A 21,316-nucleotide genomic window follows, 5' to 3' on the forward strand; every position below is an offset into this window, starting at 1 on the left:
TTTAAAATCAGATCTCTACATGCATCCACTGAACATTATAAGTCCAGAATTACAAACCTGAACATAAGTATGCATTATTGAATTCATGCACCAACTAGCTCTCTCAGAACTCTGAACTCATGGAGATTGGCAGGTAATATATTTCAACATTTTCTCTCATGTCTAGGTGACCTTTTAAATTTAATACCTCTTAGCTCGGACACCATATAGAATTCATACACCAACGCGTTCATCCAAACGTCCGGACTGATTAATTATTAAGGGAGGATAATACATTTCAACAAGCATCTCACATTAGTTAAATTGTTTGGAAAGATAAACCTTAAGCAGAATCCACAGCGACTACAGTCCTATTTGCTCAGAGGCTTAGATCTGGTGATTTGTGGAAGAATTTGTTGGAAGCACGATGTACAGGTGCACATAAGATAAACATGCTGAACAATCCTACACCAATAGCATTAGCAGCCATCGTTTACAGTAAATACTCCCTTATCAAATAGGACTGTAAACGAAAAAACAGTGCATTTATCAGTACCATGGACCATGGTCCCATCTGATTGTCTGCATGCTGACAAATCCAAACCAGTGATTTAGAACAAGCACATATTGGCAGCTCAATTCTGTTGAACACATCTGAGTATTATTATCTTCTTCTGTTGCTATTATACAAGTACTAGCACAAATACCCGTGCGTTGCTACGGGGTCGACACACCCACAAAAACAAAATACAATTGACCAATTCCCTTCGACCGATCGGCACGCCGCCCGGTTCGAGGCTTCTAAAATAGACTGATCTCTAGATCGAACGTGTAGGATAGTGTTAGATAAAAACAAAAGCTTGTACATGGAGGATACGTGCCAATAGTAACACGAAGGTCACATGTAGGAAATTTATCAAATATTTATAAACATAAATAATGAAACCCAAATTAAAGTTTGAATTACTCTCGTAACAATTTCATCAATTTTATAATTTTCACGTCAATTTTAAAACCGCAGGTTTCAAAGTCCAGGTTGATATGCTGGCAAATATTTCTTGTTCCACCTCTCTCCTATTTTTCTCCAATTGCTCTTATCGCGAGCTGACCAACGGGCGCTCCGTGATCCCGCGCTTGCTCCTCCCCGAGCGGTGCGCTGCCGGCAGCTGTCGCTCTGCTCCGGACCTCTGGTCCCGGCCGGCGCTCGCCAGCCTTCCGTCTGTTTGTTTTCTTCTCGCCGCCCATCGCTCCAATTTACTTCCATCTCTCGCCGTACCCAGCAATACGCTTTCTCGAGCTTTTTATTTTCTAAAGCCGGCCACCAATCAATCATTCGATCCGCCACACCCCTGAGGCTTCCTGTGTAATCAGCATGTTAATTTCTGAGGCTGCTTGCTGATATTCCTAAAGCACATTCGCTAGTATATAAACAGGAGGGATTTCATCTAAAAGCACGAGGTGGGACTATTGAATACCGAATATCCTTAATTCGATTTTTTACTGGCAGTCACTCTAGCTTAGTCCCGTGGTGGACAGCCCATAATTCTGGTGGTGCAATGGCCTGGCCCATCAATTTAGCATCGTACGAGTCGCACGACGAGAGAAAGAAACAGGTACGACGACTTAGCGGTGGCACTGCTGTAATTTACACTAAGAAATATGGGCAATTCTAAAACGGACGAAAAAAAGGGGGAGAAACCTTCCTTCCTTTATTAGTAGGTAAAGATAAAGATATGTATCAGAACATCAGATCAGTTGTCCAGCCTGATAGTGCCCTTTCATTCCACAAGAGTGTATTTTCACCAAAAAGAAAAATAACTCCCGTGTAAGAACTACTGAAACAAATGCAAGACAAGCCTATAATAGCACATTCAGTTAATCAGCCAGGGAAGCAGAGCTCAACAACATCCATGGAACGCACAGCTTCCGAAACATTGATCTCCCTCGACGCGCCGCCATCGCCATCTTCGTCGAACCTGCAATCCGCAGCTGCCAGCCCAGAGCTCTCCTCCCAGACACCACCAACCTCATCAGAACTGCCATTGAAGCAGAGGGTCGGGTCAGTGCACACCACAGAGCCAACACAGCACTGCTTCTGGAACGGGAACGCGCCGACCTCGGCATCGATCTTTGCCCGGACGTCGAAGAGGAGGCTCCTTAGCCTGACCACCTCGGCCTCGAGCGTGGCGTGGCCCTGCAGCCTCCTCAGCAGCTGCTGGTTGGCGGCGCGGAGCTTCTTGACCTCCTCCTCCAGGAAGGCCGCGTGCGCCTTCTTCTTCTCCCGGTACTTGCGCACGGCCTCCCTGTTCCCCAGCGGCCGCCGAGGCCTCGCCGGGTCGTCCCTGGCGGCGTCGTTGTCGTCGTCGCTGCCGGCGTCGAAGACCTGGGTGTGCGTGTGCAGGCAGGTGTGCGTGTGCATGGCGGCCGACGGGCCGGGAGGGTTGCAGGTGTGCGTGTGGCTGCAGGTTGCCGCGCTGCTGCTGCTGCTCAGGAGGTCGTCGAAGGTGCCGGGCATCTCCTGGTGGGAGAAGAAGAATTGGCTCGGGAGGTCCACTCCGTCGTCCATTTGTGCCGAGAACAATCTCTTTGTGTGTAGTCAATGGGCAAGTTGCACAAGAATTCAAGAAAGTTGCCAAGGAAAAGAGATGGAATCAAGAACAGGGTATATCAGACAGAGGACAACAATTTTCTGGCAAAACTGGCGAGCCGCCAAGAAATCGGACGAACACAGCTAAGCTAGCCACTTTTGAGAAGTTGAGATTGGACTAAAAGATTGAAGACGGCAGAAGTGAAGCCTCTATGATACAGAATTCAAGTGGAAACTGGAAACCCCACGAGGGATATAACGAGATGCCCAGGAGGTTAAAGCTGGAGGAATCGAGCATCAGAATCCCATCTTGGGGAGCGATACGAAACCGATGGGATGGATAGGCCTCTCAGCTCACGGCACCGAGCTGCCCCTTGCAGGGAGAAACTTTCTCCTCACTTTTTCGCCGCCTTTCTCAATCTCTTCTCTCGCCGCCGATCCTTTTCGGCGATGTATCTGGCTTCCCTTTTCTTCGCGATTGGAGGGTGTGGAGAATCTCGGAAAGAGGGGCGGAGGAGATGGAGGGTGACGTGATTGGATTGGAGTGGGAAAGAGAGGTGGAGAGAAGAGGATCCCTAGTTCTTGCCGCTGTTGGGAGGTTTTGTCTGCTGGCCATGATGCCATGTTGATTTTTTCGCTTGTTGTTTCAACCTGCCACCACTTGGCTGAATTGTGTCTTTTAATTGAACTTTTTGCCCATTTAAATACTGTTGCCTATTTTGACTATGTGTCCTCTATGCCTCGATAGATGTACAGTACTATAATAGTGTAGCCAACAACTAGTTATAATGGTTTGTCATGTCATCGGTAGCTAACTTACAGCCACCATATACAACAGTTGGCTCTAAAAATATACTATTTTATCAAAATATGGCCCCATCTTTTATACTGTTATAAAGTGCCTATGAGCTGCTAGAGTTGGCTCTTGCATGAGAGCCCACTCACTACGGGAAAAAAGCCATTGCCGTCCAGCAAATCTTTGTCGTGAGCTGCACGGCAAAGATCTACTGCACGGCAAAGTGTGAGAGAAGCGCACGGCAAAGAACACATGCACGACAACGTCAGCAGCGGCGCACGGCAACGACACAGAGCACGACAAAGACTGGCCAAAGCGCACGGCAGAGTAACTACGACGGTAAAGATCCTACAAGTCGCACGACAAAGACAGGATGCACGGCAATGGCTCTGGACGGTGCCGTGCAGCTACCTTTGCCGTGAGGACAACCCTGTTGCACGGCAAAGGCCTCTTTACCGTGCATTCCCATCTTTGTCGTGCGCCAAAAACATTTTTTTGTTTTTCTTTCTATTTTATCATCTGATACTTATATTTATTTTGTTAATTAGTTTTTTTCTTTTTGATGACTATTTATTAGACAATGTGCAATACAAAATTACTCTTCATGTTCATCCCCCCACATATATCAGGATTTCGGAGCAATCCGCTCTTCGAAAAATCTCCTAAGGATTATCGCCCAAATGTGAGGCAGGTCACACCGGGGAGCTACTTTTGCACCATTACACCTTGCACCACACTTTGACACATAGCATAGGCCCACATGCAAGATTTGGTGGGGTTCCGGTGCTCCGGCAGTCGTTCTCCCCCTACTCCCCCCCCAAAACAGCGGAACGTGTGCCCCGACGGGTCTACCCCCTAGATTTCTCCGCGCGAGAGTGCACAAATGTACCTTTTCATTCTTTTAGGTTTGTTTAGGACATATACACATGGAGAACCAAGATTGGGACCCTTTGGCACATACACCCGCAGCTCGAGCCGTCCTCACACGATCGAGGGTGTGCCTGATCTACTGGTTAGGGTTAGGTGTAGGGTTAGGGCTAGGGTCTAGGATTTAGGGGAGCTACTTTTGCACTATTACACCTTGCACCACACTTTGATACATGTCATAGGTCCACATACAAGATTTGGTGGGGTTCCGGTGTTCCGGCGGTCGTTCTCCCCCTCCTCCCCCCAAAACAGCGGTATGCGTGTCCCGGCGGGTCTACCCCCCTAGATTTCTCCGCGCGAGGGTGCACCAATGTACCTTTTCATTCTTTTAGGTTTGTTTAGGACATATACATATGGAGAACCAAGATTGGGACCCTTTGGCACATACACCCGCAGCTCGAGCCATTATCACACGATCGAGGGTGTGCCTGATCTACTGGTTTGGGTTAGGTGTAGGGTTAGGGCTAGGGTCTAGGGTTTAGGGGAGCTACTTTTGCACTATTACACCTTGCACCACACTTTGACACATTTCATAGGTCCACATGCAAGATTTGGTGGGGTTCCAGTGTTCCGGCGGTCGTTCTCCCCCTCCTCCCCCCAAAACAGCGGTATGCATGCCCCGGCGGGTCTACCCCCCTAGATTTCTCCGCGCGAGGGTGCACCAATGTACCTTTTCATTCTTTTAGGTTTGTTTAGGACATATACACATGGAGAACCAAGATTGGGACCCTTTGGCACATACACCCGCAGCTCGAGCCATTATCACACGATCGAGGGTGTGCCTGATCTACTGGTTTGGGTTAGTTGTAGGGTTAGGGCTAGGGTCTAGGGTTTAGGGGAGCTACTTTTGCACCATTACACCTTGAACCACACTTTCACACATAGCATAGGCCCACATGCAAGATTTGGTGGGGTTCCGGTGTTCCAGCGGTCGTTCTCCCCCTCCTCCCCCCAAAACAACGGTATGCGTGCCCCGGCGGGTCTACCCCCTAGATTTCTCCGCGCGAGGGTGCACCAATGTACCTTTTCATTCTTTTAGGTTTGTTTAGGACATATACACATGGAGAACCAAGATTGGGACCCTTTGGCACATACACCCGCAGCTCGAGCCATTATCACACGATCGAGGGTGTGCCTGATCTACTGGTTTGGGTTAGGTGTAGGGTTAGGGCTAGGGTCTAGGGGAGCTACTTTTGCACCATTACACCTTGCACCACACTTTCACACATAGCATAGGCCCACATGCAAGATTTGGTGGGGTTCCGGTGTTCCGGCGGTCGTTCTCACCCTCCTCCCCCCAAAACAGCGGAATGCGTGCCCCGGCGGCTTCGGATCTAGCTGTCGAGCGGTTACGGGTATGTTCTTCCTCCGGCCTCTACCTTTCCTGTACATGCTTTCCATTGAAATGTTAATGACATCGCGACAACACATCATAGGCGGAGATGGCAGCAAAGGAGCACGCGGACCAGGAGCACGCGGCCCAGGAGCACGCGGCCCAGGAGCACGCACGGAACATGGAGCGGCAGATTCTGGAGTATCAGCAGCAGCAGACACAGATGATGCTGCAGATGCAACAGCAGCAGCAGATGATGCAACAGCAGCAGGCACAGATGAGCTGGCTGATGAGCCAGTCGGCTCTGTCTTCTCCACCGGGGAGTATTCCTGCTCCTCCACCTTACTCCATGCCGTGGATGCCGCCACCGCCCACTCAGAGCCCGGGGACACCTGTCACCGTGAACAACTTGAACATCATCCGGAGCATGAACCGCGGTGAGTCCTCTTGTGCCCAACCCGCTACTTGTACTTGTTCAAGTTTTCAATATGCAAATGCAAATGTTCGTTCCATCAACCTTATAGATTATATGTCACAAGGAAATGACGATGAGGCCGACGGAAACAATGGAGGAGGACAAGGTTGATGGCATGGTCTTCGTGCACTCGTCGTCGTTGTAATGGATTGTTCGCACTTGTTATGGATTGTTCGCACTTGTTATGGATTGTAATAATGGACATTGCACTTGTTATGCATAAACTATGTGTGTTGATGTATTTGTGGTATTGTTGATGTGTTTGGTGATGCTATGGTGAATATATATGTTGTATATGTTATATATATGTGAAATGCAATTTTGAAATGCAGGGATTAGTGAAAAACAGAAAAAAATAAAAAATCCAGGGGCCACACGGCAAAGGACTTTTGGTCACTTTGCCGTGTGCATACACACGGCAAAGGCGCAACGTGGAGCTCACCTATGCTCCTGGCACGCTGCTGGGTGTGCCTGGAGGAGGCTTTGCCGTGCGGGCTGGGGTGTTGCCGCACGGCAAAGGTCGCATGGCCGGCAGAGTCAGGCGTACGACAACGTCTCGCCGCACGACAAAGAGGACGCCGCACAACAACGGGGCGCACGCACGGCAAAGATGCCGCGCACAGCAAAGGGGCTGCCGCACGGCAACGTAGCGCGCGCACGACAAAGGCCTTTGCCGTGCAGTTTGGTCAGGCACACGGCAATGTCGTCTTTGCCGTCGATGTCGTTGCCGTGCAGACGTTGCCGTGCGTGGGCGCACGGCAAAGCCTTTGCCGGGCAAAATAGGCTCTTTGCCGTGCGATCTGTCGCACGGCAACGACGACTTCTCCCGTAGTGACTACCTCTTCTCTCCTATTCTCACTCCTCCACCTAAGCAAAGAAAATGATATTTTATCTCTTATAGCCAGCTGACTAGATCTTACCTGATGTTAGTAGCCTCATGTAGAATTGGCTCACTTTGTGACGACACGGATTTGGTGAACATGGTATACTGATAATAGTAAAACCGGAAAAAGATTACTACATCCATTTCGGAAAATAATCCATACACGTATTTTAAGACGGATTTTAACTGGAAAAATTGAGCAATAAAATATTAATTATATATGTAGTAATTAGTATCGTTAATTCATATTGAAAACACTTTCTCATGATGCTATTTTATATCAATGATCTTTATATATTTAAAGTAATTTTTAGTTAAAGGAGAAACACGGAAACTGCCTTATTCGAAATGGAGGGAGTAAGAAAAGTTAAATGATATGGCATAAGAGTAGAGAATGTAAACAACTATTTGTATGTTTACCCGCAAAAAAAAAGCTATATATATATTAAGTTTGAACGTGAAATACAAAAGTATGTAAATTATGCAAAAAATGACAAAATGTTCAAGGAATAGTATCATGGCCCTGGATTTTTACTGGACAAAAAAAATACAAAGTTACATTTTCTTATTTTAATCCTGGTCACATACAATTTTATTTTTTCTTGAAGTTTTGCACGAACAAGTATCATGGCAATATGTACATGCTTGATTTATTTCAAAATCCTAAAACTTTGAAATATTATTTTTGAGATCTTTGGAATTCAAGTCCAAGTGCACCCATGTCCACCATGGTATTTTCACACTTTGTGGTTACTTTATTGCACTGTTGGAAACTACATGGTCGATTATTTAGCTCGGAAAAAACCTTTGGCGCTTCTAGAACTCTCTCTATCTTTAAACGTAGGACATCCTTTATTTTAAATTTGACGCACAACTTTTTATTTAGATAAAAGGCTAGAGAGCGCTTGGTTTTGAACTAATAAAGCCATCAACCGGCTAGAACATAAAGGTATTTATATACAAAGAAAATCTTGAATAACTCTATGAGAAACTAGCAACACGCTAATGGAACTACAAAGGATGGCATCCTCAAGAAAACTCAGGCTACATTATGAACTCCTGAAGCAACCCCTGTGCTACAAGATTAGGTTTGGGAATCCTGGCAGAGTGAACCGACAACCCTAAATTTCTTAACCAATGCTATCACCGCGCAATGCAACCAAGCGAACACCTTGAACAAGGAGGAGATCTTGTCAAAAGGAAGCACACCAGGAAAAGAGCACCAAGGGTAGCGGGTAGTCTGCTTGGAAAGTCGACTCACCTACCACCCAAACCCCATGTTGGTGACGAGGGGGCGAGGGGGGGGCTTTTGTCTTGTAGTCAGCAACCACATGGATGGCGGCGGAGCAACAAACGAATACAAAGCTTGGCCGAGCAACACCAACATAACAATCAAAAGCCCCGCGTAATGAAGCCATCGCCATGAATATTCACAACCCAACCATGACCCCTACATCTCCCAAGGTAATGCCTACAAGGAGGATAATGAAGTTGTAGAGCGCCACAACTGCCTAGGAATTTCACCTGGCAATTTTGTGTGTAGGGGGAGAAACCTTGATGCCTCCTTCACGAAGGTAGCAAAGAGAAGCATCATTGCCTCCTGGTCGAAGACGACAAAGGGTTTTCATCAGACCCTCACCTAGCTACCCTGTCACGATCAGATCCAGACATCTGGCGTCAATAAGAATAAAACAGTTGGTGAGGAGAGCGCCCGCTGCAACATTCTGAGGATGGGTCTTCTAAATCTGGCACAATCCACCACATGCCACAACTACCTCCACCAACCTCCGTGCCACCCGAGCAACCATAGAGAGCATCACAACAACAACAACAACAACAACAACAACCACCCGTTAGAGAGGTCAATGCTGCCCACATGCCTAGCGATGTTGCTGTGAATTCCAAACCCCTCGCATCACCACACTAGAAGAAACCAAGAGATCTATCACCTTCACAACTAGGACACCAAAATAGCTAGCAAATCCTCAATAACAACACAATCTACAAGCAACAAATTGCGCAGAACTAGACCATCCTAGACCAAGCGCCAAAAGCAGGGCGTCTTGCCACGTGTGGATCCACAAGCACCTAGCAAGTAGAGCAATGAGGAGGAGTGGGTGAGCGAGCCTATCCGAGCCAACTCCAGGGGGACCGCCACGCTTCCCGTGTCGCCCCAAAAGGAGCAAAATGTAAGATCCCGTAGTTTAGACCAACAAAAGGGGGTAGAGTGTATGTAGGAGTATTACATCCATGTGTAATTTGGGGTTTTTTATAAGTTTTTTTTATCAAATATGTAATAGTGATTGAGATTTCCCTTAGACCAATGAGTTAGGATTTAGTTAGTCCACTGAGTGCGATAAAATTTGACATGGCCTAATTTTTAATTTATGGGAACAATCAAATAAACAAGAAAATAATAATAAAAATATTAAATCATCATGACATCATCATAAATTTTGAAATACGAATAACTGTGGAAATATTATTTCCAAATAAAATAACCAGTAATGAATATAATTCATTTACTTGAAAAACAAGAAGAATAAAGGAATTCATATTTTTATGGACTATTTTTACATCAATTATTGGATATAAGAAACTCTTAAATAAATTTTGTCTTCATGTGTAAAAATAAGGTGCTCCAAAATAGCTTTTCACTATGAAAATGACTTTTTGCCGAACTTTGTGTAGGAACATAAAATGCCCCTAGCGTGGCAAGCTATTTTCACATTGTGCACGGCCGGCAGAAGTAGCGGGTCGCACAACTCGTCCAAAGCCCAACAACCCAATGCAGCCCAGCCCAGCCCATAGAGCGCAACAAAACGCATCTCGCGTAGTCGTCGTCGAGAAACAGCACCGAGAAAGAAAATCCCCAAATCGAGAGCACTGCCTCCTCGCCCAAGATCGCCGTCGGTGGGCGCGGGTGAGTAGGCGGAGCTCGAGCATCCGCGGCGGCCGGAGACCAGGAGGAGGAAGGTGCTCGAGCGTCTAAGGCGGGGTTTCCGTCCTTCCGTCTCCGTGGGGGACCTGCGCGCGGCGGAGCGGGTGCAACTGTTGTAAGTGCATCAACTGTACTACGGCGAGATGTGTTTTAGTCCCATACTGATTTGCTAGTAGGAACTTCACCAGTTTATAGACTTCGGCCTCTGCAGGTTCATCACCAAGTAGAGTAGATAGTGGGGTGCAGGGTATGGGTAACGGGTTTGGGGCTGGTATTAGCCGTGGGGTTGGGGAGGCTATGCACGGGTTTTGGATTACCGTGGGAGCTATATTGCTTCCCAGGGGTGGGGATAAATGGGATATAAAAGTGAGTATACTAGAAAATAGAATTGATACTAGAAAATAATAATAATCACATTGGCCTTCTTCTCCAGAAATTCTATCATTAGCTTTTTTTGACTAAGGTTTGACATATTGGTTAAAGATCTCTCAGATGACAACATTTTCGTATCCAATGAAGATCACTTCTGCGCTAGGTAATTGTGAATTAGCTATAGTGATGGAGTAGTGGTGGTTAGGGATGGAAAAAAATGAATTAGCATATTCTTGGAGGCTTGTTGTTGTTTGGCAAGCTAAATGTGAGTAAGTATTTTCTTCAAATTTGTAGCCAGCAATTACCAAGAACAATGGCAAATAAATTATTCTAACATTTTTGATTGATGGTAATGTTTCGGAAGATGGTTCATAACCACAGTAGCAAGAGTTTCTTATAAACAATCATCTCAACTGGATATATGTGTACAATTAATTTTTTTATTAACATTAGTATTCATCATACCAAAAGCTCATTAAGCTACTCATACTTTCTAGAAGTCCTGACATAACTGCCTTTCTGTTTACTCCCTTGAAATCTATTGTCCGGTTTGTCTAATCTTTAACATCTTCCTGCATGAGTAGGTAAAAACTTATTTATATTTAGTCCTCACTGCTTTAAGACATAATGGAGCATTAGAAGTTGGAGTAAATTAGATTTCGGTGTAAAAGGTAGAAATTGGTGGGCTAGCAGATAAAGTGGCATATGCATCGATAGTCTATTTTGTGTATTTTTTAGTCAAATTCTTTATATGAGAGCTTCCTTAAATATGCCAAAAGTACATTTCACATTTAGGTAATTGTTTCTACATTTTTATTATCACAGGTGGGTACAGACTGGTCCTTTTGATCTGTGCTTCGAGGTTGCGAAGTGGCGGCCACGGCGGCTATGGACGGAACAAGCAGTGGCAGCGGTAAAGGGAAAGATGAGAAGAAGGTGGCGGCAGCGTGCGATGTGGAGGCGCTACGCAAGTGCCTGCAGGAGAACAACGGTGATCGTATAAAGTGCCAGGCCCACATCGACGCCTTCCGATCCTCATGTTCTATCAGCCCTAACACCACCTCCTCCGCCTCCAAGGTCCGCCCCACCCTACGATCTTCCAAGTGTCCGAAATAATTCCTCTTCCCCAATGCCCGTGAACGTATTAATTAAATTATTCCTACCCTATCTACTACTCAGGTTAATTTCCATGCTCATATATATAAATTATTGTCAGGGCCTTATATGATCCACTATTTTAAGCAAATGATTTTCGAGTTAAAAGGCATTTGAAACTTGGCGTGGAGCATGACACTGCTGTTGACTTAGTGCTAGGTGACTGCGGAACTAATCATCATACTTAGGGTTACTAGAAAAATGAACAGCTGCTTTGAATGATAAATAAACATAATATACTTACAGATAGAGCCTGGGTACAGAGGAAGAAATTATGCATCCTGTAATGTCAAAAACACTTTCTCTGAACTGGTAGGTAGAGTTTCCAGGACATTATCACTGAAACATGGTGCTATTTTGCACAGGTACAAAAGAATGCATGAAATGGCCAGATGTGCTTTTGCTGGTGAAGATGCACAATACACATACTGGAACACTGAGATGTGGATGGTCAAGTGAAATTTGGAAGTTGAGAAAAATGTCAACTTTAGAGTTGCAGGGTAGTGCCTTTTGTTTTCTTTTGTCGACTGCTATGGCAGTTTTTAGTGCCGAAAGAACCATTGGTAAAACTGTGAAACTCGTTGTGATTTCTTTGCCAAGAATGAGAATATGGAGGATAACTTTTGCAATCACCATTCTCTTCAGTGAGTAACGTTTTGGTAGCTGTTTCAAAGTTTTGAGTCTCAGGTTTAGCCTACCATGGTATAACGTTCTGGATGTAGACACCTGATTCAACGAAACTATCAGTTAAACCAGCCTTCTTTCTTTTTCCACTTTGGTTACCGATTTGCTTGAGTAAAATGGTTAAAAGTGATTCTGCTCACCTCAACCCTATTGTGGTTTTTTTCGTCCAGAGAGCTATGGTCTCTGGCCAGAAATATATTAATTGTTTAGAAGGTGTGTTTTCTCACTTACGAACCGTACACTAATTCTTAATTTTACCAGAGGTCCAGCAGAGGACAAAATAATCTCAATTGATTTCTTTTGCTTCTTGATTGCATTTCGCTCTTTTGGTGAAGAGTGAGCGCTGGAGTTGAAGATGGAGGTAATTAGCAGGTAGGGGTATGAGCGAGGACGGGGTCTTTACTGGCCCTGCTACTTTGTATGTTGGAAGAGCGGAGCCATTCAGTAGCTAATCAAGCCAGTGTATGATGCTGAGGCACGCAGGTTGTATTTACAGAAACATTGTTTAGATGATGTCTGATCTCATTTTGATGTCGTATAAATCTGTAAATTGAGTTGTATAACTCGCCTGTTCGCATCTATCGTCTTGTTGCCTGTGACTGCTCTCAGTGCTCCACTTTCGATGGTGATTGGCACAGAATGCTCTTTCTGGCCGGCCTGCAGACTCTCGTATGTTGCTAGGCTCTCTGTGTGACTGGAACTTAGCTTCGGCAGCTATGTATCCTAGAAAGCAACAAGGTATTAGTCTGGATTATAAAGTATCAGTCTTTACAGCACTGTAGGGTCTGGACATCTGTAGTTTGTAACTGTGATAATTTGTGTAAATTTCATCAATCTGTACTGTGTGCCTTAAAGTGAGTTTTCACACATGTACACACTAATGGCCAAGAAGTACGTGAGAGAAGTAAGTTGTCTCTCACATACGCACACAAGTGTGACCGATTGTTTTGTGGAATGTAAGCTTCGCAAGTGTGTGACCAGTAGTTTTAAGCCGATAATATGTGTTCAAGTTCAGAGGCAAATACCTGATATTGCTGTTGCTAGTTCCAGGAGAGGAGGCAGTTCATTCACCAAAAAATGTCTTCAGATGCATCCTGGAACCATGAATCTGTTTATATACAGTAGTCTCTACGGCATTTGTATTTAGCAGTTGTGGGGCTGTTTTATCCGATCATGGAGGCGAAGGTTCTGTCAGAGCCAGAAGCCTCGCCGGCGCCATATATCCGTCCTTCCTGGAAGCCTGGCGGTGGCTAGTGGCTGGATCAGGCATTCTCGTGGAGTTTACTTGCCACCATGCAAGGCAGAAAGGTGTAAACTCCGAGTTATCATCACAGGCAGTTTTTTTTTTGTTTAACAAAGACAGCTGCCAGGGGTGCCAATTTCATTCAGCTCAAGTACAAAATACAGAGTGCATTACATAGCCTGTTATGTCCGAAAAATGGAGAGCAGTACCAGCTCAAGTACAAAATACAGAGTGCATTACATAGCCTGTTATGTCCGAAAAATGGAGAGCAGTACCAGCTCAAGTACAAAATACAGAGTGCATTACATAGCCTGCTATGCCCGAAAAATTGAGAGCAGTACACATAGGACATAGGCTACTTCTATGAGCTGACTAATTGCATCTACAGATAGGCTCAGAAACTTTTGTTTTTTGAGAGCCTGATGTGTGCATTCACGTCGAGACCTCATTTGACATTGAGCATCTGTCAAGTGAATTCTTCACCAGTACTACTACAAAATAAAGAAAATCTTCTCCAGTAAAACTTGCGAACCTGCACATCTTTAATCCTTTTTAGGTTTTAGCTAGCACAATGGGCAGATAGCCAGATCAGACATATGGGTGCATCCTTAATAATATTATGAGTACTATTCCCAAAATTGTGCACTACCGGAATCAGACATAGGAACAAGCAATTCATGCACAGCGAAACTTTTACTGGCAGCCATCAGCAAACTTGTACACTTTTCCGTAGTTGGCTGCATCTGTTGCACTTCAAGTCAAAATTTCCATTCCCTAATGTCACTACAGTCCAGCAAAAATGCAAAATGGACAAAGCTGCAGCATATTTCTAGAGAATTGTAGTTCTTGATCCTTACATGAGGCCTGCTCTATGTAATGCCTTATACTACTACCCCAGAATGTTTTTGCCGACATATCTCACGTCTTACCTAGTTCATTTTATTCACTGGTATTCAATTCAAAATATCTGGAGACCCCATGATAATGCCCATACAAACTATACAAACGAGCTAACTGCAGTTCCCTCCACATTTTCTCATCCGGGCTTGGGACCGGCAAAGGCAGTGTTAAACTATAAAACTACAAAAAAAACAGATAGCAAAAACACTACAACCAAACACTCAGCAAAGCATACAAGCCACATGATCGATCAAAGGCACTACACAATGCAACTTTGCAGACAAGATCACAACACACAAAATAGACATGGGGGTACAAACAATTTATTAATACATGTAAGATTTAGATACCCAAAGTAAACAAACCAAGCTATAGAATTTCGAACCTGAAATAGCTAGATCCAGTAAGTTGGTGACTTGGATTCTAATATTTGGTTTCGCAAATAAAGAATATACCAACAATTATTTAATATTAGCCATCAAAAGGTTATGTTTTAATTTCCAAAGCTGGTGGATACCAAGTACAGAATGGCATAGAGAAATTTCTGAATTCTGGCAGAAGATAACTGTAGAGACAGTATGAAATCAGCAGCAATCATCAGATAAACCATGTTGTGTTGCTAGTTAAGCATTCATCAATCAAACTGGAAGTGGGAAATTCCCCAGCAAACCGCGAGATGCAGTCCAAGATCCCACTGAAGAAGCACTAACAATCTTAAAATACAATCCAATAACAAACAAACCGAAAATCATATTAAACAAAGAAAGCACTAATCGAGAAGAGGAGGAAGTAGAGTGTTCACGGCAAACTAGTCTGTTCAAGCATCCAATTCAGAACCTTCGCATCTGCCTTGTTTTGGTATATATATAGGAGCAATTGCTAACCTCTCTGTATAACAACCCACTCAAGTTAGGACTCGGGAGGGATCTTTGAATTAATAATCAATATATTTTTTACTATACAAGTGAAGACACACTAGGTGGATCTGTTTGTTGAAATTCAGTATCCACGCACACCACAAAGTGGTTAGATGTGAGTTGGCCTATTAAATTGACCAGAAAAATAGGCAAGTGGACAAACCAGTGATCATGAACAACAACAAAACCAGCAAATCCAGACATCATCTCAAAATAATTCACGTATATAACTGTAGGGATCTTTTACTGCCTTCAGAGCTCATGTACATGCAATCTGACTTCCTATCTGCTAGAGAAATAAAACACAGCTGAGTGCATTGATAAAACTGAAGATATTGGTATGAAACCCAACTTCTAGAAACAAACATGGTAACAAAGTAAAGACTTCTAAGTGAATTCTCGCATCTCCTATGTCGGGCCAGACAAAAAAACAGATGAGAACAGATTCCATCCAAACAAAGTTGCAACACAACAGAGACCAATATAAACTTCAGGGTTACTAATCAGAAGATCCAGATGTGCACGCAACTAAAGACTTCAAGCTGTACCAAAGAGATGAGGCCACTGAATGCAAGTTGAAATTTGAAAGTTGAAACTGTAAGCTGCCGCAGAAGATGAAATCAAGTAATAATATGCTTCAAGATTTTTTGATTAGAAGTCAGAACAGTTGGGAAAACAGGCATAGTTGATGGCTTGAAGCTTCACAAAAAGACCCCCATTGCTAGATCTTCCAACTCTCTTTGCACTAAGAACCACCAACACTGCAAATCAATGAGAAGCCCAAATATATAAACCCTATACTTCAAAATTCCGATATATGAACTCTCAACTAGAATAATAAATGCCAAAAAAGTGTGAAACAACTGTTGGGCCTACCATTCTTCCATAATGCATATCAGATCGACATCCGCAAGTACCCTGCTATCATTTACCGTGCAAATGCACTTTGGGGTGAAATCAAACAGAAGAACAATCCATAGTCAAGAAAAGAACTTCAAAGGTAGTGTAGATAGAGAGCACTTAGTTTTTCTCTTGTAGGATGAGCCATCTAATTGAAACTCCAAAGCATCCTCAGAATCACTGTACCTCCACAATTCAATCTGAATGTCCAAATATTGCCTCTCGGTGAGACACTTATAAAACCCGTTTAAAAAGTTGTTGTGAATTGAGAAGGTAGTGGATTAAGATCTCCAAAAATATATAACACAACATCAGGTTGGACCTAAGACATTACTGTACATTTTTTGTTCATGCATCAAATATTGAGGGAATAGGATAAGCTTGCTCAGCTGGGAGATAGACAACAACCCTTTGGTTCCAGAATGAAATCCTCCATTTTAACATCTGCGAGAGCACATAATTGCGAGTGAAGGGATAGGAAGTCATAACTAGGACGTTAATTATGAAAAGAAGTTGCTGAAGTTTGTTCAAGTAAAAAAAGAAGGAACCACCGATAACATGATGAAGCAAAATAGGGCACCTTCGCCAAGTTGTGCAAGTCCAATATCTGGAGAACCAACAATCCATTTCAGAATTGGAATTGGTGTACACTCAATTGAGAAAGAAATTAAATTCAGAAGGACTAATTATCCCAACACAATATGTAACTTCTCTGGTTCCATCCCATTATCAGCAATCCAATCCAGCAGCTCACAAGTTTCGACAAGATCACATAAACAACGGGCCATAACCACCAAAGTAACCACCCTTTGCCGTAGAGGGCTCAAGTTCCAGACCAGATCCAGTCCTGCAGCCAACTCGTGGAGGCGGACACAAAATGAACCAAACAGAACATCCGCAAAACACTGACCTGGCTCCCCGTAGATTTATTTTCTTCCCTAAGGGTAATCCAACTCCTAACTAAATCCTGTAGTCAACACATGCAGACGGCCAAAAGCACATGGAAAGACAGAAACCGAATCGAACAGAAAGATGGACGATAGATTGCAAACCAAACGATTTAACAGATTTTCAGTCACTACCAGCACAGCCTCAGGGAAAACAAATCTGCAACCATAGGAAGGGTAGAAGCAAAACCTAAATCAAAGACATGGATGGAAAAACAGCTAAATAACATAAAGACAGAAGAAGTAAGTTATAGGCTTTCAAATGAGGAGTGTAAGAGATCAATAAGTCTTAGTCGGTTGTAGGATGTGCTACTCCTTTTAAGTTCCAGATTATCCTTAGATTCATGCACCTTTCCAGATCAATCTGAATTTAGAATATTACTCCATGTAAGATAGGTTATTTATCTTATGATGAATTGAAAAGATAGTAGATTAAGAAGCTCTGTAAACAGATTAAAACTCATTAACATGTTGATTTGTACTCTCATCGACTACGAATCCAGAACCTGCATCGAGCAAGAGGAATTTCCATAAACTTTTCATTAAACAAACTAAAGCATGCATCAAGTGATGATGATGATGATGAGTGGGTAAAGGGTAGCCTGTCTCGGTTGGTAAGGTTCAGCTAGGCAACAACGGGTCCCAATTGCAAATTATCACTTTTGAGTCAGCATCTGCAAGAGCTGAGGATTGATAGAGTAAGGCAGAAAAAACTGGTATCAGGAACGTTCAGCTGTAAAAGAAGGAAAGACGGCAAAGTTTAGTTAAAACAAGGAACCATCATGCCAGAGAAAACCGCCCGCCAATAGCAATTTCTGGGAATCACCAATAACTCAAAATCAGAAGGAGACTAAATTTTAAATAGATGATTCTTTTAAATCTAGATAGGTTGATTATCCAAACATAGATCACCAAGAAGGTAAGTCCGCAAGGTGGATTCCCGCAGTTCTGCTGAGTATAATTCCAAATTCTGGGAACCACCAACAAAACAAAATAAGACTACTCTGCGATTAACTGAACTAAATAGTTAGTTTAAATTAATGGAGTGGGGTTGATTATCCAAACGCCTGAGTGGTAGGGGTAAGCCTCATTCAGATTAGACTGGGAGAAATCAGGTCCACTGGTTACAAACCGTTCAAATGGAAGTCTGCAAAAACATAGAATTACCAACGAAGGCAGATAAAACTTTTGTCTCAACAGTAAAATAGTTGAGGAGTTCAAAAGATGTGAGGTCACAAAAAGGAAAACCGGAAATCCCGCCCAGCCGCACATAATTCTCCAATTCTAGAGAAGAACCAATGATACAAATCAGACTTAGTGTGCACTAAATTGAATTGTGCAGACAAAATGATTAAATTGAGGAGAGTTGATTATCCAAACACAGTCAAAAGTTTCCTGATACGAATGATCACAGATCCAACCCAGCTTCTACCACATAACTTCAACTCAGAGTATCTGACCAAACCAAAATAACCATTGAACCATAACAAACCAAGTTAGCCATTGAGCAGTAAAGCAAACCTCCATCCTCCAATTTATCTATCAACAACCACTTGCCCCTTCCTGTGCATCTCAAGGAGCACAAACAAATACCAGAAGCGAGATCAGCTGTTACAATATAATATAATCAACACAGTGCCTCAAATCAAACTCAGATCAAGGGACATGACCAGCCATCAGAAGAGAACGCCACGGAATCCAGACTAATCTCCTTGAGCAGGTAACACAGCTAATATATATTAATCTGTAACCACCGAAAGCAGGTAACACACAACCAACAAACTGATCTGATGGAGCACGGGAAACTGACCTCCTCAGGTTCTTCACCATGTGATGACTAATCTCTAGTTCCAAATAAGATCCACACTCCTGCAACCAATGCATCGTCGAGGCGAACACAAATGAACCGAAAAGACCTCCCACTTACTCCACTTACAAAAACCCAGGTTGGTCCAACTCCCCACTTATATCCTGCAGCCAAGATGCATAGCGACGCATAGTAGACTAATACGGAAAACATGATCGGAAGTACATATAACGAATCAAACTACAAAGAGATAGATATCAAACCAAACGATTTAACAGATTTCAGGCCATTGCCAAGCTATGTCCAGTGTAAAAAGGATCTGCAGCATACTGGGCCGAAACGATAAACCTTAATCAAAGCTATGAAAGCAGCTAACCAAAATAAACAAGCATATGGACTCCAAATAAGAGCAGAAGATAGAGAGAACAGTGTTTTCTTGGTTGTAGGATTGGCGTTAGTTTGAAGCTCCAGATCATCCTCAGGGTGCATATCAATCTGAATGTTCAAATATCGTTCTGTAAGATGATTTTATCGCTAGGAAAAATATGATGAATTGAAAAGGTGAGTAGATCTTAAAATATCCCCGAAAAGGTGAGTAGATTTTAAAATATCCTCAGGTCCGACTTGAATTCGGCAACTAGAACCTGCAACGAGCAATCAAAGAGACCTTCGTATGAATTTTCAGTTGAGGGGGCTAGAGCTTATAAGAGAATTGATAGAAATATGCATCAAACTCTGAGGGCTATCAGTGAATCAGGCATAGGCAGGGATCAGGCAGACGATGGCAGCAATTCGAAATAGCAAATTATCTTCCGTGGCCATATCTGCAAGTGCTTAAGGTTACTGAAGGGAGATAACTGAAGTATTATGAAATAAGAATTGAGTCTGGAAAGAAAGGTCCAATAAGGAACCGCCGCAGCATGCTGAACCAAAATAGACACCCCCGGGCTTCCACTAAGACGTATAATTCCAATTTCTGGAGGCCAGCAAAAACCCCAAATCAGAATTGCGGGGAAGCAAAATCAAACTACATGGGAGTAAATTGAGTCTGAGAGGGGGCTGATTATCCGAAGGCAGGACGGAGGTTCCCCACTCCTGATCACCGGTCCACAATCCAAATTATAATTTCTGGAGAGCCAGAAGAGCCCCAAAGTTAGAATTGACGGATATTTCAAACTACAGTTCAAGAAGTTTGAGTCTGAGAGGGGCTGATTATCCAAACGCAGAATCGAAGATCCCCAATCCTGGTCACCAGTCCGATCCGTACTCTGGAGAAGCACCAACAGTCCCCAAGTCAGAATTGACAGATTAACGCAAACTCAGAAAAGTAAATCGAGGAGGGAAGAAGAATATCCAAACACGATCACAGTCATCCTACGATGAACAATCCCATCCAGCTTCAATATAACACCAGCTCGGGGGATCTGACCATACCAAAATAGCTGAACAATAACGAATCGAAATCACCATGAACATGTAACAGAGCAAACCTCATCCCTCCAGAACGATCATATATCTAAAGAAGGAGCAGACGAACAAATCCCACAAACGAGGTTAGCTGATACAATAGTAAATCGACCAGAGGCGTCGAATCCACCTCGGGTCCACGGACGACGGAATTCATGATGATCCATAGGCAGGGGGCTCACGAACATGAAACCAGAATCGGTTGGATCGGAATCTGAAACCCACAGGGGGCAGGGTGACGGAACCAATGGACCAATCAATCTCACCGAGCACGAGAAACTGACCTGCGTCGATCCGCCTCTCGCGCCTCGCTACTCGGGAGGTCCAATTAAAAAGCTATATCCAAACATTCCTGCAACCGGTGATCCGAATTGAAACTATGCATGTGCAGGCAGGAAGACAGAGGTCGCAAACCAGATAACTGGGTCGATCCAGAGACGCCGATGGAATCCGATTCTTCTCCAATCCGATGCTTGGCCGCCGAGCCGCGGGGTGGCGGACGGGGCAACTCCCGAGAAATCTGCGAGAGCTGGAAGGCAGAGGAGGCGACGAGGAGCAAAAATCAATTTGGGACGCCGCGATTCGATGGGAAACTAATCGAGGTAGGGGACAAGAAAAGGGCCAAGGGGAGGCGAGAGGGACGCGCCGGCCATGGTCGAGACGAAGAGGCAGGACCGGAGCAGAGGCAGAGCGCGGGGTGGTGGAGAGGCGCGCACCTGGGCGGCTTTTATAGCCGCGGGCAGAGGCGGTAGCCGGTCTGGCGCCAGCGGAATCCTTAGCGGACAAGGCTGCGTCGTCGTCGCGCTGGCGTCGCCATGATGCGCGCGGGGATGGAGTGGGCGGCGGAAATCGAATCGAAAGCAGGCGGGATTGGTGATCCAGTCGGATCCGGGCTGGTTCGCGGGAGTTGGCGGTCGGCAACGCGTCGCGGAGGTGTTCCCGCGTCGGTGGAAGACGAGCGATGGGGCGGCCATATGATACTCTAACTCTGTGCGGCTGCCCG

At 44.3% G+C, this 21,316-nt stretch overlaps 2 protein-coding genes and 2 long non-coding RNA genes across 5 annotated transcripts; 1 reads left to right on the forward strand and 3 right to left on the reverse strand.

The window, feature by feature from the left end:
• Window positions 1-1,712: 1,712 nt before the first annotated feature.
• On the reverse strand, window positions 1,713-3,206 carry LOC127327370 (basic leucine zipper 23). The gene has a single exon (XM_051354141.2). The coding sequence runs from the start codon at window positions 2,543-2,545 to the stop codon at window positions 1,859-1,861; it is 687 nt and encodes a 228-aa protein (XP_051210101.1). The 5' UTR covers window positions 2,546-3,206; the 3' UTR covers window positions 1,713-1,858.
• Window positions 3,207-9,844: 6,638 nt separating this feature from the next.
• On the forward strand, window positions 9,845-12,080 carry LOC127327364 (uncharacterized). Of its 2 annotated transcripts, none has more exons than XM_051354139.2 (3): window positions 9,845-10,036; window positions 11,119-11,396; window positions 11,814-12,080. In XM_051354139.2, exons 2-3 carry the CDS (start codon window positions 11,182-11,184, stop codon window positions 11,905-11,907), a joined length of 309 nt encoding a protein of 102 aa, XP_051210099.1. In that variant the 5' UTR covers window positions 9,845-10,036; window positions 11,119-11,181; the 3' UTR covers window positions 11,908-12,080. The 2 variants fall into 2 exon arrangements, 1 of the variants encoding a protein (XP_051210099.1); XR_007868518.2 differs by having other exon boundaries at window positions 9,854-10,036; window positions 11,119-11,370.
• A 1,416-nt stretch (window positions 12,081-13,496) lies between these two features.
• On the reverse strand, window positions 13,497-14,438 carry LOC139833358 (uncharacterized). Its single transcript, XR_011748991.1, has 2 exons — window positions 13,621-14,438; window positions 13,497-13,554 (listed from the first exon to the last, which is right to left on the reverse strand). It is a non-coding gene; the product is annotated as an uncharacterized lncRNA (long non-coding RNA).
• Window positions 14,439-15,376: 938 nt separating this feature from the next.
• LOC127327366 (uncharacterized) lies at window positions 15,377-20,990 on the reverse strand. The gene is made up of 2 exons (XR_007868519.2): window positions 16,069-20,990; window positions 15,377-15,953 (listed from the first exon to the last, which is right to left on the reverse strand). It is a non-coding gene; the product is annotated as an uncharacterized lncRNA (long non-coding RNA).
• Between the last annotated feature and the right edge of the window lie 326 nt (window positions 20,991-21,316).

The sequence above is a fragment of the Lolium perenne genome, chromosome 1 (assembly GCF_019359855.2).
Source record: "Lolium perenne isolate Kyuss_39 chromosome 1, Kyuss_2.0, whole genome shotgun sequence".
Classification (NCBI taxonomy): Eukaryota; Viridiplantae; Streptophyta; class Magnoliopsida; order Poales; family Poaceae; genus Lolium; species Lolium perenne.

Excerpts from the sequence above, each read along its gene's own strand:
- LOC127327370 (XM_051354141.2), bottom strand. The coding sequence starts at position 2,545 with ATGGACGACGGAGTGGACCTCCCGAGCCAATTCTTCTTCTCCCACCAG.
- LOC127327364 (XM_051354139.2), top strand. The coding sequence starts at position 11,182 with ATGGACGGAACAAGCAGTGGCAGCGGTAAAGGGAAAGATGAGAAGAAG. Across the intron at positions 11,397-11,813 it reads CCCACCCTACGATCTTCCAA|GTACAAAAGAATGCATGAAA; the intron begins GTGTCCGAAATA and ends TATTTTGCACAG.